Source organism: Oncorhynchus tshawytscha, linkage group LG11 (genome assembly GCF_018296145.1).
Source record: "Oncorhynchus tshawytscha isolate Ot180627B linkage group LG11, Otsh_v2.0, whole genome shotgun sequence".
Taxonomy (NCBI): domain Eukaryota; kingdom Metazoa; phylum Chordata; class Actinopteri; order Salmoniformes; family Salmonidae; genus Oncorhynchus; species Oncorhynchus tshawytscha.
In genome coordinates, this window is record NC_056439.1 from 48,859,385 (window position 1) to 48,885,136 (window position 25,752).

The 25,752-nt window shown below is 41.7% G+C and overlaps 2 protein-coding genes across 3 annotated transcripts in view; both read right to left on the minus strand.

Moving 5' to 3' along the window:
- Positions 1–3,658: 3,658 nt before the first annotated feature.
- LOC112262228 (potassium voltage-gated channel subfamily S member 3-like) lies at positions 3,659–5,655 on the minus strand. Its single transcript, XM_024437927.2, has one exon. It carries the CDS (start codon positions 5,653–5,655, stop codon positions 4,153–4,155), a length of 1,503 nt encoding a protein of 500 aa, XP_024293695.1. The 3' UTR covers positions 3,659–4,152.
- A 9,005-nt stretch (positions 5,656–14,660) lies between these two features.
- Positions 14,661–25,752, minus strand: part of wdr35 (WD repeat domain 35) — a 45,859-nt gene continuing 34,767 nt past the window's right edge. For both annotated transcript variants that reach the window (XM_042330217.1, XM_042330216.1), the window contains 3 exons: positions 25,423–25,579; positions 20,480–20,720; positions 14,661–15,518 (listed from right to left, as the gene is read on the minus strand). In XM_042330217.1, coding sequence (XP_042186151.1) covers positions 15,368–15,518; positions 20,480–20,720; positions 25,423–25,579 — 549 coding nt within the window. In that variant the 3' untranslated portion in view covers positions 14,661–15,367. The remainder of the gene's footprint in view (positions 15,519–20,479; positions 20,721–25,422; positions 25,580–25,752) is intronic.

Below are 25,752 nucleotides of genomic sequence, written 5' to 3' on the forward strand. Positions count from 1 at the left end.
CGCTCCCCATCCAACCTGACAGAGCTTGAGAAGATCTGCAGAGAAGAATGGGAGAAACTCCACAAATACAGGTGTGCCAAGCTTGTAGCGTCATAGCCAAGAAGACTCAATGCTGTAATTGCTGCCAAAAGTGTTTCAACAAAGTATTGAGTAAAAGGTCTGAATACTTATGTAAATGTGATATTTCGGTTGTTTTTTATTGTATTTGCTTTGTCATTATGGGGTATTGTGTGTAGATTGATGAAGGGGGAAAAAATGATTTAATCCATTTTAGAATAAGGCTGTAATGTAAGAAAATTTGGGAAAAAGTCAAGGGGTCTGAATACTTTCCGAATGCTCTGTATGTAGCATGCCACAGTAGAGGACTCTGGATTGATGCAATGGTGTCTTAAAGACGAGCCACAGCTGTACAATTTCAAAGGTCATACTTTATATTACTTTATTATAGCTCATACTTTATTACAGCAATCCCCCTATGCTGACTTTATCCTTAAAGCACACGTACAATCGTCTCTTTCAAATATTAGCATAGAACAGTAATGCAGTAGCATGCCATGAAGTACATTTAGCCAGATTTTTAAACATTTTTACTTTTGTTTCAGTCACTTTCTTCCTGGTTGAATCAGCGTTGTTTCAATATAATTTGTCAATGTATTGTGATGTGGAATCTACGTGGAAAATACACTGAACAAAAATATAAACATGTAATGTGTTGGTCCCATGTTTCATGAGCTGAAATAAAAGATACCAGAAATGTTCCATATGCACAAAAAGCTTAGGAGTATTTCTGTCTGTAATGAGGCCCTTTTGTGGGGAAAAACTCATTCTGATTGGCTGGGCCTGGCTCCCCAGTGGGTGGGCCTTGCTCCCAAGTGGGTGGGCCTACGCCCTCCAAGGCCCACCCATGGCTGCGCCCCTGCACAGTCATGTGAAGTCCATAGATTATGGCCTAATGTTTTATTTCAATTGACTGATTTCCTTTTATGACCTTTAATTGAGCAAAATCTTGGATATTGTTGTATGTTGCATTTATATTTTTGTCATTAACTTTTGTTTTGAAGGTATTCAAATTTCAACAAACCTCAAACCTAAAAATATACAAGATCTTCAATGTTATATCAACTATCAGGTTGTGCAGCACCTCCTACTGGAGATCTACTGTATCTACAGCTAGCCTTTGGTCTCCCATCCAGGGTATTAACTAAGCCCAGCCATGATATTTGTCACTGATTATTACCAATGTGCTATCATGAGAATTATTGTTGAGAGATCTCTACTTAAAAAGTCATTTTTTTAAAGTCATTCCAAAGGGTAAGTTTAATTCAATCTAAACATACTCATATCATAAATTACGCTAGTTAGGCCTATTCTGTATAGCATTTGCAATGTCATCAACAGCAATTGTTTCAATTCAACAGAAAATTTAACTAAAAAATAGACAATACAATAGGCTTAGAGTTTCAAGCACTGGTTGATTTTCAAGTGTAATGATATTTAGTGATATTGAATTGTGTTTGGTTGTCAAGGATATTTATCTTCTGCTTGGATAGTTCCATCTGTGCCACTGATTTAGTCCGGCTTTAATTCTAGTTTTTCTACAATTTAATAATTGATATGTCGCATTCACGTCTCCATCTCAACCAAAACTCTAAATTAAAGAATAGGATTAAATCAAATCAAAGTTGCATTTAAAGTTTGATTTGATTTCGTCCTATTCTTTAACTTGGATTTTTGGTTGAGATGGAGACAAGAATCCAACATATCCATTATTCATTTGTAGACAAACTGGAATTAAAGCCAGACTAACAAACTGGAATGAAAGCCAGACTAACAAACTGGAATGAAAGCCAGACTAACAAACTGGAATGAAAGCCAGACTAACAAACTGGAATGAAAGCCAGACTAGCAAACTGGAATGAAAGCCAGACTAACAAACTGGAATGAAAGCCAGACTAACAAACTGGAATGAAAGCCAGACTAACAAACTGGAATGAAAGCCAGACTAACAAACTGGAATTGAAGCCAGACTAACAAACTGGAATGAAAGCCAGACTAACAAACTGGAATGAAAGCCAGACTAACAAACTGGAATGAAAGCCAGACTAACAAACTGGAATGAAAGCCAGACTAACAAACTGGAATGAAAGCCAGACTAACAAACTGGAATGAAAGCCAGACTAACAAACTGGAATGAAAGCCAGACTAACAAACTGGAATGAAAGCCAGACTAACAAACTGGAATGAAAGCCAGACTAACAAACTGGAATGAAAGCCAGACTGGGAATGAAAGCCAGACTAACAAACTGGAATGAAAGCCAGACTAACAAACTGGAATGAAAGCCAGACTAACAAACTGGAATGAAAGCCAGACTAACAAACTGGAATGAAAGCCAGACTAACAAACTGGAATTAAAGTCAGACTAACAAACTGGAATGAAAGCCAGACTAACAAACTGGAATGAAAGTCAGACTAACAAACTGGAATGAAAGCCAGACTAACAAACTGGAATGAAAGCCAGACTAACAAACTGGAATTAAAGCCAGACTAACAAACTGGAATGAAAGCCAGACTAACAAACTGGAATGAAAGCCAGACTAACAAACTGGAATGAAAGCCAGACTAACAAACTGGAATGAAAGCCAGACTAACAAACTGGAATGAAAGCCAGACTAACAAACTGGAATTAAAGTCAGACTAACAAACTGGAATGAAAGCCAGACTAACAAACTGGAATGAAAGCCAGACTAACAAACTGGAATGAAAGCCAGACTAAACCAGTAGCTCAGATAGAGCCATCAGCAGTGGATTATTTTTTACTTATCTATTTTTTTTACTTAACACTTATTTTTCTTAAAATTGCATTGTTGGTTAAGGACTTGTAAGTAAGCATTTCACTGTAAGGTGAAAGGCATTTCACCTGTTGTATTTGGCGCATGTGACAAATAACATTTGATTTGATTTGAGATACATGTCCTCCAAATGTTGATATTTGTTTGCGTTGTCAACCAAACACAATTTAATATTACTTTTGTAAAACAGCAAATAGCCTCAAATTAAGGCTGTTTTACAAACTAATGTAACATTCATCCTTAAAATGAGTAACACATCCATGGCCACATTTTGAGGTTACTGTAACTATAAACGTCTTCTTATGTGATCATATAAAGTGTGCATGTTCAAGATGGCGTGCAAAGGTCGCCGCAGGTCAGTGGAGATCTTCACATTGCTGTAATAATCTGTCAGAATCTCAAACGGCATTGATCACTTGCACTATGTACTTTTATTGTAATCTCAACTGCAATCCAGGTTGTTTGGTTCTGCTATTAGACAAAGCACAGTGATAACACATTAATCTGATGTTTAAATAAACAAAATATCTGACATTGTCTTCTCATTTTAACTTTGCTGTGCTTTTAAATGGTTGAAAGCGCAGTGATAAACATTTGGGTGAAAAATAAATGAAAAACCAGACATTGGTTGTGAATTTAGATGGCTAAAAGCATAGTGGTAACACACATTGGAAATGCAACACATTTTTTGTCTGTCTTTTTGAGTGGGTGAATATAGCTTGTAATCTTATTGATCAACGTCTCAACCAAATATGACCTAATTATCCATGTTGAAATGACGTGGTGTGCCCAGTCAAACAATGTCTGTTTCGTTCCATATGATTGGACGGAAAAAAAAAACATTGATTAAAAAAAAAATGTTAACAGAAACTGCTCAACTTCAAAATAGGTTCTCAAGTCATGGATGAAAAACAGGCCAATTCTTAGGCCTAATGGATCATAGTCTCTGAGGAGAGCGTGGAGAGATACAGCTCACTTTCACCCTGAGAACCATAAAGTGCTTATTGCCATGTCCAGCGTATTTTAAGAAGCCTCGGGTGAAAACAGGGTGGCCCTATTTCACCTCCCTGCTCTCAACTGTGGCCACACTGTAAGAAAGACAGCATCCACTGTTCCAGTCCCCGACATGGAACCCACAAGGCAATGGAAATCGTGGGAGACTAAGGAACACCTGGAGAAGATCTGTAATGCAGAGATGGAACTACTCATGGAATGAACAAAAAAATAATAAGATCATTTGTGGATGACCTACAGTATGCTCCTCAATGAGTAAAAAAGGTTGAAGTCAAGTAAATTAAGCTCTCAAGTGCCCCTCAGGATACAAGTGGTCTCTCCACCCTGGATGCTCGATGCGTCCGTGTCCTCATCACTACCAACGCTGCTCCTGACAGAGATATTGGTGATGAATGAGTTCATCTTTAAGGTGTACTGGTTGCCGACGTTAAAGTATGTTAGACTGGGGTCGGGGATTTTAATATCGTTATTATTGCATTGGTCGGTCTCGTTATTGCTCTGATTGGCATCCATGGCCTTTTGCCTCTGGTAGTACATGGAGAATTTGTTGAAGATAATGGTGATGGGCAGGGCCACCACTAGTATCCCACAGACGATGCATATGGTGGCCACCAGCTTCCCTACAACCGTCACCGGGCAGGTGTCGCCGTAGCCCACTGTTGTCATGCTAATAGTGGCCCACCACCAGCCTACGGGGATGGTCGTTATGTCCGACTCTTCTGACTCCTTCTCCACAAAGTAGATGAGCGCAGAGAAAATGGAGATACCCACAGAGAGAAAGAGAATCAGGAGGCCCACCTCGTGGTAGCTGTGCCTTAGCGTGGCACCCAGTGAGCGTAGTCCCACTGAGTGACGCGCCAGCTTGAGGATGCGGAAGATTCGCATCAGTCGCAGGATCTGAACCACCTTGCCCACGTTCTCCAGTTCCTCGTTCTCCTCGTCCACTGTCTCAAAGGCCAGTGTGGCGTAGAAGGGAACGATGGAAACAAAGTCAATGATGTTGAGAGCGTTGCTCATGAAATTACGGGCGCACGGCGCCACTGCCAGCCGCACCAGGAACTCCACAGAGAAGCAGATGACGCACACAGCCTCGAAAATGGCCAGCACCGGGTCTTCAATCTCCTTGTCGTTGAGGTCTACCTGGTGGTACTCGGGCATGCTGTGGACGCACATGGCCACGATGGAGGTTAGTACCACAGCCAGCGAGGCCACGGCGATCCCCTTGGCCAAACATGAGTAGCCCGGGTTCTCCAGATGCAGCCAGATGTTCTTGCGGACCTCCGAGCACCAGGTACCCTCGAACTTCTCCAGGTCCTTGTCCATAGTTGAGAGCTCCTCCATGGACGAATCAATGCTCCCAAACTGCTGCTGCTGCTCACCGCTCCTCCGGTCCCAGTCCTTGTCCTCTGCAAACTGTCTCTGCTCCTGAAACTTGTTGCTGCAGCAGGAGTCCAGGTGGAGCTCCTTGATGCCCCAGTACTCAATCTCCTGGCTGAAGGAGAAGACGCACAGCTCCTCCATCAGGTGGATCTTGCCCGTGTGGTAGAAGTTGAGGACATTGCGGAAGAAGCACGGGTTGCGGTCAAAGTAGTATTCCCTGTCGGTGGGGCTGAAGTCGTCGCAGAGCTCCAGGATGGCCTCCTCGGAGACGCAGTACAGCAGGCGTCCCAGGCGGGTCCTGGGGAAGCGCTGCAGGATGCTGCGCTCCACGCGCTGCTTAAAACCACCCACGTTCAGGTTGAGGAAGCTATCGTCCGGGCCACACCTGTGAAGGATCTGGCCGTACTGCATGGTGGAACTGTGGCATGGGTGGTGCCTTTACAAGAAGGGAGAGGAGGTCACTGCTCAATGCTGGCTCAGGTCACTTCCCAGCTGAGGATCCATCACCTACACAAGGAAACAGGATGTAGACGTCAGGAACAGACACAAATCACAGCATTACTATACTATCTCTGTTTCAAACCGTGAGATCAAGAAGAAAACATTATTTGCACACTTTAGAAGAAGGTCCCCTCATTTCATACATTGTGTGAATTAATTATTGTTGCACAATAGAGTTTGGTTCTGAAACTCACCAAACAAATAGTACACCATTGATGTACTGTATCATAAATAATTGTGTCTTATAAAACATTATACACTGAACAAAAATATAAACACAGGATGTAAAGTGTTGGTCCCATGTTTCATGAGCTGAAATTAATGATCTCAGAATTTTTCTCTCAAATGTTGTGTACAAATGTGTTTACATCCCTGTTAGTGAGCCTTTCTCCTATGCCAAGAGAACTCATCCACCTGACAGGTGTGGCATATCAAGAAACTGATTAAACAGCATGATCATTACACAGGTGCACCTTGTGCTAGGGACAATAAAAGGCCACTCTAAAATGTGCAGTTTTGTCACACAACACAATGCCACAGATGTCTCAAGAATTGAGGGATCATGCAATTGGCATGCTGACGATAAACATGTCCACCAGAGCTGTTGCCAGAAAATTTAATGTTAATTTCTCTACCATAAGCCACCTCCAAAGTTGTTTTAAAAAATTTGGCAGTACGTCCAACTGGCCTCACAATCGCAGACCACGTGTAACCATGCCATCCCAGGATCCCCATATCCAGCTTCTTCACGTGCAGGATCATCTGAGACCAGAAAGCTGATAAAAGTGAGGAGTATTTCTCTCTGTGGGGGAAAATGTATTCTGATTGGCTGGGCCTGACTCCCCTGTGGGTGAGCCTATGTCCTCCAAGGCCCACCCACGGATGCGCCCCTGCCCAGTCATGAAATCCATATATTAGGGCTTAATGAATTTAATTAAATTGACTTATTTCCTTATATGAACTGTAACTCAGTAAAACCATTGAAATTGTTGTATGTTGCGTTTATACTTTTGTTCAGTATAGTACTGTGCCTTATCATTGTGCTTACATTACAGTGCTTTCTTTATATGATCATGATACCTTGATATACGTTCCACAGTGTTGGTTTAATTTAAACCCAAATTGAGATATCATGCAACAACAAAATAATTTTAAACAAATATCCCATATTCATGTTACAATCAATGTGCTTCATAAATGCACGTTATCCAACATTTAAAAAAAAAATCAGATTTAAAAAGTATAAAAGATTCATTCTTTCAGTTTCTTCATTTATTAATTTTATCTTAAAAAAATATATAACAGACCCATATACCCTTACCTTGCAGAGAGAAAAGTATAACAAGCAGTTCAGACCAAGAACGTACCTAAATCAATTTAATAATGAATAATTCGAAATATTCAGAAGAATTGCATCTGAAGTTAATACGACACAATACAAACTATAATAAAACCAACAGCACAGTTCACTATCTAAGAAAGTTAATGATAGACTCCACACAAACAACAAAAACTCAAGAGTCACATAGCCTACCTGTCTTTATATTAAATGACATTATTCCAGAGGCAATATATACATTTTGGCAAACTTATTTTGCTGAAAGGCACTTCAACTCGCGCTCCTGTTCCTTTCATGTCTCATCACACTGTTTCAGCCGGGATGCTCCGTGCGTTTAGAAGAGGAGCTAAGTGATTCAGTGGCCAAGGGCAGGATCAATGCGTCACTCACTGGTCCATTTTCTAGTGGCGTGCGCGCTGCGTCCCATGAGCCGACGCACGCGGCAAATAAACTGAGTAGAAATCGAAGTGAGATCTCACATTTCAAGGATATTCAGTTTAAATTCAATTTGAAACTCGTAACGTGCAAGAAATGCTGAATTTACAACTCCAAAAACAAGATAAACAAAGCGTTTTGCACGAGGGCTTATTATTAGTTGACATTAGTTGACAAATCTTTCATGTTTAAGCTACTTATATGTTCGACTACTTATTCACCCCAAAAACATGACCAATACCACAGTGTAGGACAATATTATGCTGTATAATATTAAATGATATTCCCTTACTAGTCCCTCCTATTTTCCACATATTTCTCATGACATGAGCCTGCCTATGTTTCTATCATAACATTAAGATATAAATGTATGCTGTTTATGAGTGAATCGCCTATTATAGACTCATCTGGGGGCGTTCCACAATCTACTGACAGCAAAGCCAACACTAACAGTGGCAAGACTGGGGATAACTGTCAACTGGGAAAAGTAAACGAATAGAAATGGTATCTTTGGTTGAATCAAGTTTCCAGGTCATTTGTCATGTGTAAAGAAGAGATTGGACAAGCTGATAAATAAAGTAGCAAAGTGAAACAGGCCTATGCATCATTAGACTTTCAGTCAGCTAGTATCCACACTGCCTGTGGGTAGAAACTATCTCATGGGCCTTAAAACCTCTTATGGATCCATCCATTTAAAAAAAAATGTGCCTAAAACAACATACCCAAATCTAACTGCCTGTAGCTCAGGACCTGAAGCCTGAAGCTCTTTTGCACACCAGTATCTCTACTTGCACATCATCATCTGCTCATTTATCACTCCAGTGTTAATCTGCTAAATTGTAATTATTTTGCTACTATGGCCTATTTAGTGCCTTACCTCCTCGCACCATTTGCACACACTGTATATAGACTTTCTTTTTTCTATTGTGTTATTGACTGTACGCATGTTAATTCCATGTGTAACTCTGTGTTGTTGTTTGTGTCGCACTGCTTGGCTTTAACTTGGCTAGGTCACAGTTGTAAATGAGAACTTGTTCTCAACTAGCCTACCTGGTTAAATAATGGTGAAATAAAAACAATCAAAAAAGATATATCTATTAAAAAAAAGGATATGTATATTCTTGATACAATTTGAAAGGAAACACATTGAAGTTTGTGAAAATGTGAATTTTCAGGGGCTCATACATGGGTGGGCCTTGGAGGACATAGGCTCACCCACAGGGAAGTCAGGCCCAGCCAATCAGAATACCTTTTTCCCCACAAAAGGAGAAAATGTAGGAGAAAATAACACATCAGATCTGATAAAGAGATAAAAGGAAAAACATTTTGTATTATTTTTTTGTACCATCTTTGAAATGCAAGAGAAAGGCCATAATGTATTATTCCAGCCCTGGCTCAATTTAGGCTTTGGCCACTAGATGGCAGCTGTGTATGTGCAAAGTTTGACTGATCCAATGAACCATTGCATATCCGTTCAAATGTTGTATCAAGACTGCCCGAATGTGCCTAATTGGTTTATTCATACATTTTCAAGTTCATAATTGTGCACTCGCCTCAAAAAAATTGCATGGTAACCTTTCACTGTAATAGCTAATGTAAATTGGACAGTGCAGTTAGATTAACAAGAATTTAAGCTTTCTGTCCAGGGATTTTATTTTTGTTTCTTACAACCTCATGCTAATCACATTAGCCTACATTAGCTCAACCGTCCCGGTGGGGGGGGGCACTGATCCTGTAGAGGTTAATTAAAGCTGGAGTTCTTAATGGTGAAACAGTTACATCCATTTGATGATATTACAATAGGCAAAGAAATTACTGCAAACAATGAACAATTTCTCCCCAGGGACATCACCGCATGTTCGACAGAAGAGCACAATATGTGTTGCTGCACAACGCGTTTTTATCATGCTGCAAGATGCTCCACAGCTCTGCAACAAAAACCATGACAACGGTAGGGGTGTAAACAAACACTGTATAGCTTCAAAACATGGTTAATAAAACTATAAGTTTGATCTCATGGATGGCCTGCCTTTGCTTTCAAAACTATGTCTATAAATTTGAGTGGTTACATTTTTCTTGCACTATCCCTCAGCTGTTTACCAAAGCATGTGGCAGGCAGCAGATTTGTTATTTTCCTATTTGCTAACATCATCATCTGGTCTGTTGAAAACATTTTATGACCTTGGTCCTTGATAATACAGAGAGTAGGAGTGGAGGGCAGTGCAAGAGCGGTTAGTGTATTGTTCTCTAGAGAAGGCAGCTTCCATAAAATTAGCCTCTATCTCCATCTATAGGTTTAACATGGGACATGCAATGGTATCTACCAGAGCCTTCTACAGTCAACAAAAAGACTGGTATCCACAAGCGATGGTTGTTTTAACAGCTGCATCATCTCCCCATCGACTGTAATAATAATACCACAACACTACAACCATACCACACAATAACAGGATTGTTTATAAGGAGAGATGGTGTCCATTTTCTCAGCATGCAAAAGAAGCACTTAAAGTAATTGTCCAGTGAAGATCTCACGTTTAAAAGTTCATATTCTGTTGACTCCCACCCAAATAATGATGTTGACATCACACCTACTGAATCAAGGGTTTTTCTTTATTTGTACTATTTTCTACATTTGTAGAATAATAGTGAAGACATGAAAACTATGAAATAACACGCAAGGAATCATGTGGTAACCAAAAAGTGTTAAACAAATCAAAATATATTTTATATTTGAGTTTCTTCAAAGTAGCCACCCTTTGCCCTGATGACAGCATTCTCTCAACCAGCTTCATGAGGTAGTCACCTGGAATGCATTTCAATTAACAGGTTTGCCTTGTTAAAAGTTAATTTGTGGATTTTTTTTCCTTAATGCGATTGAGCCAATCAGTTGTGTTGTGACAAGGTAGGGGTGGTATTCAGAAGATAGCACTATTTGGTAAAAGACCAAGTCCATACTCTGACAAGAACAGCTCATATAAGCAGAGAGAAATGACAGGCCATCATTATTTTAAGACATGAAGGTCAGTCAATCCAAAAAATGTCAAGAACTTTGAAAGTTTCTTCAAGTGCAGTCGCAAAAACAATTGAGTGCTATTGAAACTGGCTCTCATGAGGACCACCACAGGAAAGGAAGACCCAGAGTTACCTAATCTGCAGAGGATAAGTTAATCAGAGTTAACTACCTCAGATTGTAGCCCAAATAAATGTTTCAGAGTTCAAGTAACAAACACCTCAACATTAACTGTTCAGAGGAGACAGTGTGAATCATGGTTGAATTGCTGCAAAGAAACCACTACTAAAGGACACCAATAATAATAAGAGACTTGATTGGGCCAAGAAACACGAGCAATGGACAGTAGACCGGTGGAAATCTGTCCTTTTGGTCTAATGAGTCCAAATTTGAGATTTTTGTTTCCAACTGCTGTGTCTTTGTGAGACGCAGAGTAGGTGGACGGATGATCTCCGCATGTGTGGTTCCCACCGTGAAGCTTGGAGGAGGAGGTGACAGTGTGGGGATGCTGTGCTGACTTGAATCCTATTAACAGTGGCAAGAAAAAGTATGTGAATCCTTTGGAATTATCTGGATTTCTGCATAAATTGGTCATAAAGTTAGATCTGATCAACATCTAAGTCACAACAACAGACAAACACAGTGTGCTTAAACTAATAACACACAAATTATTGTATTTTTCTTGTCTATATTGAATACATCATTTAAACATTCACAGTGTAGGTTGGAAAAAGTATGTGAAACCCTAAGCTAATGACTTCTAACCTAGAGTACAATCATTGAGATGCGATTGGAGATGTTGGTTAGAGCTGAGCTGCCATGCCCTATAAAAAAAAAATCACAAAATTTGAGTTTGCTATTCACAAGAAGCATTGCCTGATGTGAACCATGCCTCAACCAAAAAATATCTCAGAAGACCTAAGATTAAGAATGGTTGACTTGTATAAAGCTGGAAAGGGTTACAAAAGTATCTCTAAAAGCCTTGATGTTCATCAGTCCACGGTAAGACAAATTGTCTATAAATGGAGAAAGTTCAGCACTGTTGCTGCTCTCCCTAGGAGTGGCCGTCCTGCAAAGATCACTGCAAGAGCACAGAGGAGAATGTTCAATGAGGTTATGAAGAACCCTAGTGTCAGCTAAAGACTTACAGAAATCTCTGGAACATGCTAACATCTCTGTTGATGAGTCTACGATACATAAAGCACTAAACATGAATGGTGTTCATGGGAGGATACCGTGGAAGAAGCCACTGCTATCCAAAAAAATAACATTGCTGCACTTCTGAAGTTCGCAAAAGAGCATCTGGATGTTCCACAGCGCTACTGGCAAAATATTCTGTGAACAGATTAAACTACAGTTGAGTTGTTTGGAAGGAAAACACAATACTATGTGTGGAGAAAAAAAGGCACAGCACACCAACATCAAAACCTCAACCCAACTGTAAAATATGGTGGAGGGAACATCGTAGTTTGGAGCTGCTTTGCTGGCTCAGGACCTGGACAAATGAATTCCCAAGTTTATCAATACATTTTGCAGGGGAATTTAAGGCTATCTGTCCGCCAATTGAAGCTCAACAGAAGTTGGGTGATGCATCAGGACAACGACCCAAAACACAGAAGTAAATCAACAACAGAATAGCCTTCTGGAGTGGCCCAGTCAGAGTCCTGACCTCAATGCAATTGAGATGCTGTGGCATGACCTCAAGAAAGCGGTTCACACCAGACATCACAAGAATATTGCTGAACTGAAACAGTTTGTAAAGAGGAATGATCCAAAATTCCTCCTGACCGTTGTGCCGATCTGATCCGCAATTACAGAAAACATTTGGTTGAGGTTATTGCTGCCAAAAGAGGGTCAACCAGTTATTAAATCCAAGGGTTCACATACTATTTCCACCCTGCTCTGTGAATGTTTACACAGTGTGTTCAATAATTGTTGTTATCTATTGATCTATTTGATTTGATTTATTGCTCTCTGTGTGATACCAATTGTGGACCATAGATGGCAGAAATAGACTGTACACAAGCAAAACATCCCTCTCCTGTTGCCAGCCTGACCTTGATCAACCTGATTTGAAGTTGGCTGTGTTTCCAAGGCAACAAACAAAAGAAAACAGGGAGTACTTGTATGAAACAATGATTTTCCATTGCGTGCTTGTTGACATTAATTACATGACCAAATTTATATTTAAGTCAGTTAAGAACAAATTCTTATTTACAATGACAGCCTACAACTGCTTTGTTCATGGGAAGAACAACAGATTTTTACCTTGTCAGCTCGGGGATTCGATCCGGCAACCTTTTGGTTACTGGTCCAATGCTGTAACCACTAGGCTACCTGCCGCCCTAGACAGAGTTTATAAGAAAGTCTGGCAAACTCAGACCTAGCTCATTCCGGGAGATGAAATTCCTTCAACATTGGTGGTTAATATCATTGACATTAAGACAATCTCTCTGATTAGCATAAGTGCTCTACAAGCAGGTAAAGGTGGATTTCAAGTCTCCTGGTAAGTCCAGTATAAACCTCTTTCCAATTAACAAATAAAAGTGGAACAAATAAAACATGCAACAAAAAGACTCATATGTTATTTAATTTAATATACATTTTTAATATACATTTTTATCAATATAAAATGACATTCCATGTAATTATGTAAAGACAGTATATACTAAAATTGGTCCCTTTTCAATATTTTGTTCAGTAAAAATGAAGAGTAACAGTTTTATGAAACCAGTTGCACAAAATGTGTAATGCGTCGACATGTCACAAAAACATTTTAGTCTTTAAAACCTTTAAAATTAAGAGAACATCACTGCTTAAGAGTTTAAAAAAAAAATAGATGTGTGATATGTACTGTCAACAAACAAATGTAGCAAACCACATGAACATTAAAAAAACACCCTGGAAACCTTAGTGATAAATGGAAAATGAGTTTAAATAAATGGATTAATATAATAACACTTTGAGCTCTGTATCTATTTGAAGTATTTCATCTAATAGACAGAGCTCCATCATGTTGACACCCCATGCCAATCCATAATCAATACATTTGTTATGCAAAACAAATGAAGTACTGACTACTGGACTGGCTGACATGGATGGTGTGTGTCAGATACACAGATCTCCAATACACTTACAATAAGGACGGAATTACAGTGCCTTCAGGAAGTATTCACACCCCTCGACTTTTCCACGTTTAGTTGTGTAATAGATTGAATTTTAAATGGATTAAACTAAGATTTTTTTGGTCACTGGCCTACACAAAATACCCCATCATGTCAAAGCGGAATTATGTTTTTGAAATTTTTACAAATCAATAAAAAAATGAACAGCTGTCTTGAGTCAATAAGTATTCACCCCCTTGTTATGGCAAGCCTAAATCATTTCAGGAGGAAAACTTTGATTAACAAGTCACATAATAAGATGCATGGACTTACTCTATGTGCAATAATAGTGTTTAACATGACTATTGAATGACTACCTCATCTCTGTACCCACATATACAATTATTTGTAAGGTCCCTCAGTCGAGCAGGGAATTTCAAACACAGATTCAACCACAAAGACCAGAGACCAAGGGAGGTTTTCCAATGCCTTGCAAAGAAGGGCACCTATTGGTAGATGGTTTAAAATCAAAAAGCAGACATTGAATATCCCTTTCACCATGGTGAAGTTAATAATTACACTTTGGATGGTGTATCAATACACCCAGTCACTACAAAGATACAGTTGACGGACAGCTAGGAAACTGCTCAAAGATTTCACCATAAGTTCAATGGAGACTTTAAAACAGTTAGTTAATTGACTGTGATAGGAGAAAAGGATGGATCAAAAACATTGTAGTTACTCCACAATACTAACCTAATTGACCAAGTGAAAAGAAGAAATTCAAATATTCCAAAACATGCATCCTGTTTGCAACAAGGCACTACAGTAATACTGCAGAACATGTGGCAAAGCAATTAACTTTTTGTACTGAATACAAAGTGTTATGTTCGGGACAAATCCAATAAAACACATTACTGAGTTCCACTCTCCATATTTTCAAGCATAGTGCTGGCTGCATCATGTTATGGGTATGCTTGTCATCGATAAGGACTGGGGAGTTTTTCAGGATAAAAAAAAGAAATGGAGCTAAGCACAGGCAAAATCCTAGAAGAAAACCTGGTTCAGTCTGCTTTCCACCAGACACTGGGAGATTAATGAATCTTTCAGCAGGACGATAACCTAAAACACAAGGCCAAATTTACACGAGAGTTGCTCACCAAGAAGACACTGAATGTTCCTGAGTGGCCGGGGTACAGTTTTGACTTCAATCTACTTGAAAATCTATGGCAAGACCTGAAAATGGTTGTCTAGCAATGATCAACAACCAATTTGACAGAGCTTGAAGAATAAATAAAAAAATGGCCAGATGTTGCACAGTACCGATGTGGAAAGCTCTTAGAGACGTACCCAGAAAGACTCACAGCTGTAATCACCGCCAAAGGTGCTTCTACATAGTATTGACTCAGGGGTGTAAATACTTATGTAAAATTAGATATTTTTGTTTTTCATTTTCAATAAATTAGCAAACATTTCTAAAAACCAGTTTTCACTTCGTCATTATGGGGTATTGTGTGTAGATGGGTGAGATTTTTTTTTAATCCATTTTGAATTCAGGCTGTAACAACAAAATGTGGAATAAATCAAGGGCTATAAATTAATTCTGAAGGCACCGTATTTAGTTAGCCTGAGTGTAGTGTGAGCCAATGTATGCGTCGTACATGCCCTGTTCTTGGGGCTTATCCTTGGAAACTCAAAAGTTTGCAGTACTGATTGACTTAAAGATCTTGGACTTTATGCCAGCGAGCTGTGGCACAGAGGGCAGAAGTTGTGGCTGCCAATCTCGTTTTCCAGTGCACAGTGCTTACACACGCTGCACATCCAGAACTGGTACTCTGAGATGGTCCAGCCGGTCACGATGCAGGTGGGCAGCTTCCCCTCAGCCCTGGAAGAGAACAGAATGATGGTTGGAGAAGATGAAGCTTTACTAACTACAGGCCTGTCATGTGGAACAGTGTACGTTTTGCTAATACTTTGTTTTACCGGTTAAAGCTGGTACCTTCCTGGTATGTATATAGTACTAACTAAGAAACTATGTGGCAACAATGAATACTATCTGGTACTTACCTGAAAGGATTCAACTCAATCAGTATCTACATAGTACCAATTGTTACCCAGGGATGCTTGTGTCACTGAAGCTAAAAATAAACCCAAGTGTAGAATGATCAGGTAATTACCATTTAACTAGGTAAGTACTACAATGAGACAGCCATAGTCCTGTTATATTACTTGGACAGAGCAATTACACAAGACACAGTTGGAACCCGTGCAGGGCTTTCTCCAACAAGGGGAAATGACCACAATGTATATTAGTAATCCCTGATGATCAGCAGAGAGAGAGAGAGAGAGAAAGAGAAAGGAGAGAGAGCAAAAGAGAGAAAGAGAGAAAAGGAAAGAGAGAGAGAGAGAAAAAGAGAGTTTAACTGTAGCTATCAGAGGTACAACAGTCCAGGTCTATGTTCAAGGAGGAGGGTTTAGCAGTCCAGGCCAGGGTACAAGATGGACAAGGTTTAGCAGTCCAGGCCAGGGTACAAGATGGACAGGGTTTAGCAGTCCAGGCCAGGGTACAAGATGGACAAGGTTCAGCAGTCCAGACCAGGGTACAAGATGGACAGGATACAGCAGTCCAGACCAGGGTACAAGATGGACAGAGTTTAGCAATCCAGACCAGGCTACAGGAGTCCAGACCAGGGTACAAGAAGGACAGGGTTTAGCAGTCCAGACCAGGGTACAAGAAGGACAGGGTTCAGCAGTCCAGACTAGGGTTCAGCAGTCCAGACCAGGGTACAAGATGGACAGGGTTTAGCAGTCCCGGCCAGGGTACAAGATGGACAGGGTTTCGCAGTCCAGACCAGGGTACAAGATGGACAGGGTTTCGCAGTCCAGACCAGGGTACAAGATGGACAGGGTTTAGCAGTCCAGACCAGGGTACAAGATGGACAGGGTTTAGCAGTCCAGACCAGGGTACAAGAAGGACAGGGTTTAGCAGTCCAGACCAGGGTACAAGAAGGACAGGGTTTAGCAGTCCAGACCAGGGTACAAGATGGACAGGGTTTAGCAGTCCAGACCAGGGTACAAGGACAGGGTTTAGCAGTCCAGACCAGGGTACAAGAAGAACAAGGTTTAGCAGTCCAGACCAGGGTACAAGGACAGGTACAAGGACAGGGTTTAGCAGTCCAGACCAGGGTACAAGAAGAACAAGGTTTAGCAGTCCAGACCAGGGTACAAGATGGACAGGGTTTAGCAGTCCCGACCAGGGTACAAGATGGACAGGGTTTCACAGTCCAGACCAGGGTACAAGAAGAACAGGGTTTCGCAGTCCAGACCAGGGTACAAGGACAGGGTTTAGCAGTCCAGACCAGGGTACAAGAAGAACAAGGTTTAGCAGTCCAGACCAGGGTACAAGAAGGACAGGGTTTAGCAGTCCAGACCAGGGTACAAGATGGACAGGGTTTAGCAGTCCAGACCAGGGTACAAGGACAGGGTTTAGCAGTCCAGACCAGGGTACAAGAAGAACAAGGTTTAGCAGTCCAGACCAGGGTACAAGGACAGGGTTTAGCAGTCCAGACCAGGGTACAAGAAGAACAAGGTTTAGCAGTCCAGACCAGGGTACAAGATGGACAGGGTTTAGCAATCCAGACCAGGGTACAAGATGGACAGGATACAGCAGTCCAGACCAGGGTACAAGTTGGACAGGGTACAGCTGTCCAGACCAGGGTACAAGATGGACAGGGTTTAGCAGTCCAGACCAGGGTACAAGAAGGACAGGGTTTAGAAGTCCAGACTAGGGTTCAGCAGTCCAGACCAGGCTACAGCAGTCCAGACCAGGGTACAAGAAGGACAGGGTTTAGCAGTCCAGACCAGGGTACAAGAAGGACAGGGTTTAGCAGTCCAGACTAGGGTTCAGCAGTCCAGACCAGGGTACAAGATGGACAGGGTTTAGCAGTCCAGACCAGGGTACAAGATGGACAGGGTTTAGCAGTCCAGACCAGGGTACAAGAAGGACAGGGTTTAGCAGTCAAGACCAGGGTACAAGGACAGGGTTTAGCAGTCCAGACTAGGGTTCAGCAGTCCAGACCAGGGTACAAGATGGACAGGGTTTAGCAGTCCAGACCAGGGTACCGCAGTCCAGACCAGGGTACAAGATGGACAGGGTACAGCAGTCCCGACCAGGGTACAAGATGGACAGGGTTTCGCAGTCCAGACCAGGGTACAAGATGGACAGGGTTTCGCAGTCCAGACCAGGGTACAAGATGGACAGGGTTTAGCAGTCCAGACCAGAGTACAAGATGGACAGGGTTTAGCAGTTCAAGACCAGGGGGTACAAGATGGACAGGGTTTAGCAGTCCAGACCAGGCTGCAGCAGTCCAGACCAGGGTACAAGATGGACAGGGTTTAGCAGTCCAGACCATGCTATAGCAGTCCAGACCAAGGTACAAGATGGACAGGGTACAGCAGTCGTGACCAGGGTACAATATGGACAAGGTTTAGCAGTCCAGACCAGGGTACAATATGGACAGTGTTTAGCAGTCCAGATCTATGTTCAAGATGGACAGGGTTCAGCAGTCCAGACCAGGGTACAAGATGGACAGGGTTTAGCAGTCCAGACCAGGGTACCGCAGTCCAGACCAGGGTACAAGATGGACAGGGTACAGCAGTCCAGACCAGGGTACAAGATGGACAGGGTTTAGCAGTCCAGACCAGGGTACAAGATGGACAGGGTTTAGCAGTCCAGACCAGGGTACAAGGACAGGGTTTAGCAGTCCAGACCAGGGTACAAGAAGAACAAGGTTTAGCAGTCCAGACCAGGGCACAAGATGGACAGGGTTTAGCAGTCCAGACCATGCTATAGCAGTCCAGACCAAGGTACAAGATGGACAGGGTACAGCAGTCCAGACCAGGGTACAAGATGGACAAGGTTTAGCAGTCCAGACCAGGGTACAAGGACAGGGTTTAGCAGTCCAGACCAGGGTACAAGAAGAACAAGGTTTAGCAGTCCAGACCAGGGCACAAGATGGACAGGGTTTAGCAGTCCAGACCATGCTATAGCAGTCCAGACCAAGGTACAAGATGGACAGGGTACAGCAGTCCAGACCAGGGTACAAGATGGACAAGGTTTAGCAGTCCAGACCAGGGTACAAGGACAGGGTTTAGCAGTCCAGACCAGGGTACAAGAAGAACAAGGTTTAGCAGTCCAGACCAGGGCACAAGATGGACAGGGTTTAGCAGTCCAGACCATGCTATAGCAGTCCAGACCAAGGTACAAGATGGACAGGGTACAGCAGTCCAGACCAGGGTACAAGATGGACAAGGTTTAGCAATCCAGACTAGGGTTCAGCAGTCCAGACCAGGGTACACAATGGACAGGGTTTAGCAGTCCAGACCAGGGTACAAGATGGACAGGGTTTAGCAGTCCCGACCAGGGTACAAGATGGACAGAGTTTAGCAGTCCCGACCAGGGTACAAGATGGACAGGGTTTAGCAGTCCAGACCAGGGTACAAGATGGACAGGGTTTAGCAGTCCAGGCCAGGGTACAAGATGGACAAGGTTTCGCAGTCCAGGCCAGGGTACAAGATGGACAAGGTTTCGCAGTCCAGACCAGGGTACAATATGGACAGTGTTTAGCAGTCCAGATCTATGTTCAAGATGGACAGGGTTTAGCAGTCCAAACCAGGGTTCAAGATGGACAGGGTTTAGCAGTCCAGACCAGGGTTCAAGATGGACAGGGTTTCGCTCTCACCCATTAAGCCAGCCGGCAGGCAAGCTCTATCAAGCACAGCTAAAATATTCATTAATTATGGCTTGGGGGTGCTATTTTCATATCCGGATGAAAAGTGTGCCCAAAGTAAACTGCCTGCTACTCAGGCCCAGAAGCTTGGATATGCATATAATTGGTAGATTTGTATAGAAAACACTCTAAAGTTTCTAAAACTGTTTGAATAAAGTCTGTGAGTATAATAGAACTGATTTGGCAGGCGAAACCCCGAGCACAATCCATCCATGGAATTTTTTTGTTTGAGGTCAATCCATTTCCCATTGGTTTTCTATGGCAAGGCCATTTTAATTGAAATATCCTTGAAATATCCTTATAGCTTCCACTAGATGTCAACCGTCTTTAGAAATTGGTTGATGTTTTTCTTTAGAGAAATAAATAAGTAGCCATGTTATTTTCCTGTGTCACTCCAGGTGCACTCTAATGATTTGGTGCGCACGACCTGAAACATGCTTTCTTTGTTTTCATCCGGTATTGAACGCTGTTTATCCCATCTTAAATTTTATCGATTATTTACGTTAAAAAATACCTAAAGTTGTATTACGAAAGTTGTTTGAAATGTTTGGACAAAGATTACAGGTAACTTATGAGATATTTTGTAGTCATGTAGCGTGAGTTAGAACCAGTGTTTTTCTGGATCAAACGCGCCAAATAAATGGACATTTTGGATATATAACGACGGAATTAATCGAACAAAAGGACCAGTTGTTATGTTTATGGGACATATTGGAGTGCCAACAGAAGAAGCTCGTCAAAGGTAAGGCGTGAATTATATTTTTATTTCTGAGTTTTGTGTCGCGGCTGGCGGGTTGAATTATGATTGTCTGTGTTTGTTTGATGGGGTGCTGTTCTCAGATAATAGCAGGGTTTGCTTTCGCCGTAAAGCCTTTTAGAAATCTGACACTGCGGCTGGAATAACAACAAGTGTAGCTTTAATTTGGTGTATTGCATGTGTGATTTCATGTGATTTCATGTTGTCAAATCGATCACGCTAAAGGGATTTGATCCATAAGAAGTGAAATATATATTCTATTTGAACCCAGGCCTGTAATGCAGTGGTCATGGCCCTCACCCCTCAGGAGCGTTGTCCAGTCCAGACATGTGGTTGTTCTTGGGGCTGTGTTTGGTGAAGATCTCCAGAGCCAGGTCTTCGTAGAGCTGTCTCTGCTCAGGGCTCAGGCTCTCCAGGGACTCCAGCTTGATGAAAGCTCTGGAACACGTACTGAAAGCCCGGTTGGCTGACGAGCAGATGGCCAGCAGGGAGTAGATCTCAACCACTGGGATGATGTCCTCGTAGTCCCGTAGGTGGAGAGCTGGAGGGGAGATTAGTTGAGTATTTACAGTTCATTTTAACATCTTGTGTATAGGACTCCCCTTGTCCTTAGGGTAAACATTTTTTTTACCCGCCTTCACTAAACCCCTAAAATATAGCAGCTTAATTGAATTTTAAACCCCAAATCTATTTTGCATGAAGAAACAACCTGTCATTCATCACAAAACTGTGAATATCTGAGGGTTTCCCCTCTTCACAATGCAGAAAGACTGCATTTAATCAGTGGACACTAGTTGTTTTTATTACAACACACCTATCATAATTGTTTTCTTTACTAAAGTAGAGGTTTATTATTACTATTAATATTGCTAAAGGTACTGCATAGGTGTAGTCATTTATTTTTTAGAAAAAGATAGCACTTGTATAGCCTAAGCAAGTAGCAGAAATGTGCCGAAAGTAGTTTTTAATTAATTTTATTGAAGGGAAACAATAACAGTCTTACTTTTTTGGCAACATAGTGATATATTCTTATATGCTGTAAAATGAGGAATTCAACTACAAAATACTAGTCTTCTCCCATTTTTTTAAAAACCATTGCCCTCACCCACAAGGTGTATAAACAACAACAATAAATAAGAATAAAATAAGATAATAGATACAAAACAAAAACGTGAAGAACAAATCAATCCACTCTAATTAGCACATGTAGAACAATATGCAAGTGTATGTGCATGGACTTTGCAGATACATTTCTCACATGTGCAGCACATAGTATTTGTTTTACAGTCCTTTGGGGGGAATAATTGGCATCTCCTCCACTTGCCTGCCCCAGCTGCAGCCTCAGGTGGATCAGGACAAGATTCAGCCCCCTGAACAGCTTTCACAAGCGCTGCAGAGGCTGCTGTACAGGGGAGGCGCTCCCTTCATTGAATGTGTTACAAGTGCCTTTCCCAGCTGTTCCAGGAACACCCTCCTCTTGTTCTGCTTATCAGGCATCCAGGTCGGGTTGATCTTGTTCCATATCATGAAGGCATTGTATGAGGACACATCAATGATGTTATGGAAGCTGACCAGGGGCCAGTGGGCAGTCATCCTCCTGCAGCTGTAAGTTCCAATCACCTTGTCCAGGTTTTCCACGCCTTCTTTCTTGTGGTTGTAATCCAGGATGATGGCTGGCTTCCTGTCCTCACGATCAACGATCTCAGCCGTTTTGTGCAGTGTGCTCAGGAGGACCACATTCTTGTTCCTCTTTGGGAGGTAAGAAACTAGAGTAGTGGTGGGGGTGAAGGCAAACTTTAATGAGAAGGCCTCACTCCCCCTTGTTGCGAGGAGTGCAGGGGGGAGTTCAGGCTTGTTCTTTCTAACTGTGCCAACCATGGTGATCTTCCTCTTCAGGAGCTGCTGGCTGAGTTCAAAAGAAGTGAAGAAATTGTAACACGTGACATTGTGCCACCTCAGTCCATTTCTTTATAACTACCAGGTCAAAAAATAATCTTTGTACCCTGGTGGTGTACAGCTTTCATGGAAATATGAACAAGGCGATGTTTCACTTTTTCTAATGTTGGGGTCACTCTAGAAAAAGACATCAAATTTTTTGTTGAAAAAATATAATTTAGGGGCATTTCTCTGCTGTTAAACAGTGTCGGGTCATGTTTGACCCTTAAGACAACACAAGGGTTAAGGTCAGTGCTGGTAAAACATTGTACAAGTAATTTATACATGAATAGGTAACCTACACAACTATTTTCCAAGAAACTGACATGTGACCACATTCCGCAAACACCCTTAGAATACAGATAGCTGTTTAGCTAAACCAAGCTAATCCCACCCTGAATACATATACCTGTTTAGCTAAACCAAGCTAATCACACCCTGAATACATATACCTGTTCAGCTAAACCAAGCTAATCACACCCTGAATACATATACCTGTTTAGCTAAACCAAGCTAATCACACCCTGAATACATATACCTGTTTAGCTAAACCAAGCTAATCACACCCTGAATACATATACCTAAAACCAAGCTCACACCCTGAATACATATACCTGTTCAGCTAAACCAAGCTAATCACACCCTGAATACATATACCTGTTCAGCTAAACCAAGCTAATCACACCCTGAATACATATACCTGTTTAGCTAAACCAAGCTAATCACACCCTGAATACATATACCTGTTCAGCTAAACCAAGCTAATCACACCCTGAATACATATACCTGTTCAGCTAAACCAAGCTAATCACACCCTGAATACATTTCCTTCAGAAAGTATTCACACCCTTTGACTTTTTCCAAATTTTAATGTGTTACAGTCTGAATTTAAAATGAATTAAATTGAGATTTTGTGTCACTGTCACGTCAAAGTGGAACAAAGTTTTTTTTGAAGTTTTTACAAATGAATTACAAATAAAAATCTGAACTGTCTTGAGTCAATAAGTATTCAACCCCTTTGTTATGGCAAGCCTAAATATATTCAGGAGTAAAAATGTACTTAAGTCACATAATGAGTTGCATATGATTTTTGAATGACTACCTCATCTCTGTAACCTCACATACAATTATCTGTAAGGTCCCTCAGTCGAGCGGTGAATTTCAAACACAGATATAATCGCAATCTCTTCATTTTATCTCAATCTCTTCATTCAAAGACTCAAATCATGGACACTCTTCCTGACAGTTGTGGCTGCTTTGCGTGATGTATTGTTGTCTCTACCTTCTTGCCCTTTGTGCTGTTGTCTGTGCCCAATAATGTTTGTACCATGTTTTGTGTTGCTGCCATGTTGTGTTGTTAGCATGTTGTCGTTGTTATGTTGTGTTGCTACCATGTTGTGTTGTCATGTGTTGCTGCCCTGCTATGTTGTTGTCTTAGATCTCTCTCTAAGTAGCGTTGTCTCTCTTGTTGTGATGTGTGTTTTGTCCTATACTTATATATATTTTTATTTTTAATCACAGCCCGCGTCCCCGCAGGAGGCCTTTTGTTAGGCCGTCATTGTAAATAAGAATTTGTTCTTGTTACGTTATATGTGTGTGTTCTTGTTAACTTGTTATGTTGTATGTGTGTGTATTTCAGGAAATGGTTTCCTGGATTCCTGAAGTACCTGATTGGTCAGCCCCATTGCTGATTGGAGCTCTGAACCCTCCCTCTCATCAGGGGATACAGCGGTCTCTGCAATAACCAACTCCTTCTCCAGCTGGATAAAAGCCAGTGTTCCTTCCCCGGGGAAAAGAGCTTCTTTGTATGCCCTGTGTTGATTGTTGTGGCGGTCAGTAAAGGTTTTGTGGCTATTATTTTGTAGCCGCTCCTTCCGAGGTATGTGTATGCCAATAGGACTTAGTGTTTTTGGTTCATTTAAATTGTTCACGTAAATTATTGGTAATTTGTTCCCAGGGGGGGAAGGGGAATGCACCTTGGGAGTGTTTAGTCGAGAGGCCTACGGGCATACATAACCAGTAGTATTTAATCTGTCTATGCACACTAAGTAAGACCTGGGCGGACCACCCCCTGTATTTTGGTAAGTGCACCAGGTGGTGCTAAAGGTTAGGTTAGAAGTAGGAAGGCAGGTAAGGTAGGAGAGGGGACTCTTAACTTTTACTTTCTTTGCTTTGGTTCCATCCAGACCCTTTTCCCACATTACCGTGTGAAGGAATAATAAATTCCCTGTAAACTGTATTTCAAATCATATCAAATGTATTTATATATCCCTTCGTACATCAGCTGATATCTCAAAGTGCTGTACAGAAACCCAGCCTAAAACCCCAAACAGCAAGCAATGCAGGTGTAGAAGCACGGTGGCTAGGAAAAACTCCCTAGAAAGGCCAAAACCTAGGAAGAAACCTAGAGAGAAACCAGGCTATGAGGGGTGGCCAGTCCTCTTATGGCTGTGCCGGGTGGAGATGATAACAGAACATGGCCAAGATGTTCAAATGTTCATAAATGACCAGCATGGTCCAATAATAATAAGGCAGAACAGTCTCTGTTTTTCTCTGCCTCTGTCATCCTTCCCCGCACCTACGATCACATACTTTTTCACTCCACGGGGAGTTGAGATATAACAGGGTGTCGCGTTCCCTCCTCTAAGAGATGTCAGTTTAGAACTGTTACGTACTTGCCTAATTAAATTAAATAAAGACCAGGGAGGTTTTCCAAAGCCTTGCAAAGAAGTGCACCTATTGGAAGGGAATACAGGAACCTGTTCAGTTAAACCAAGCTCCTAAAAAAAAAAGAAACCTATCAAGGTGGACTTAATAAATACAGACGTTTACTCCGGTATAGGCTTTTGTCATGGTCTCCATTGAGATTTAGTTTGCTTATTTTGTGTGCCTTCAGAAAGCGTGGAGATAAACAATCAAATAAGAAATATGATGTGCCATTTAACAGACGCTTTTATCCAAAGCATTTTACGTACGGGTGGTCGCAGGAATCGAACCCACTTATCCCGGCGTTGCAAACACCACGCTCTACCAACTGAGCTACAGAGTGATTTAACAGTTTGAATGTATGAACAGAGGGCTAGTAAAAAGTACACCCCCTCAAGGGTGAATGAGAAAGGGTTACGGGCACAGTCATACCTCGGAGAAGGCATAGGCCTACATACCCTTTAATAGACACTTGTTAAAAGAGAGGGCTGTCTTTGTTATTTGCCGCGTCTCTTCATACCTGGTGACGCGAGAAGGTTGTCAGGAACAGCAGAGAGAAGAAAGAAGGATAGAAAATGTAACATATAGAGAGAGAGGGGTACCTGTCTTCATGGCTTTCACCATGTAGCCTTCGTACAGCTGCCTCTGAGCCAGCAGGAAGAAGTGGTAGGCCTCGGCCCCACGCCAGGCGCTGTCCACCATGCGGTTGTCTGAGGAGGTGGCGTCCTCCTCCAGCAGGCCAGCTAGAGCAGATGTAGCCTGAAGGAAGAGAAGGGAGTGGCTGATGAATGAACACTGTTGTACATCTGTTATCAGAGGGGAATTAAAGACCAAGCTATAGTATCAGTACATCTGTTATCAGAGGGGAATTAAAGACCAAGCTATAGTATCAGTACATCTGTTATCAGAGGGGAATTAAAGACCAAGCTATA

Coding starts and splice junctions, on each gene's coding strand:
- LOC112262228 (XM_024437927.2), bottom strand. CDS start 5,655: ATGCAGTACGGCCAGATCCTTCACAGGTGTGGCCCGGACGATAGCTTC.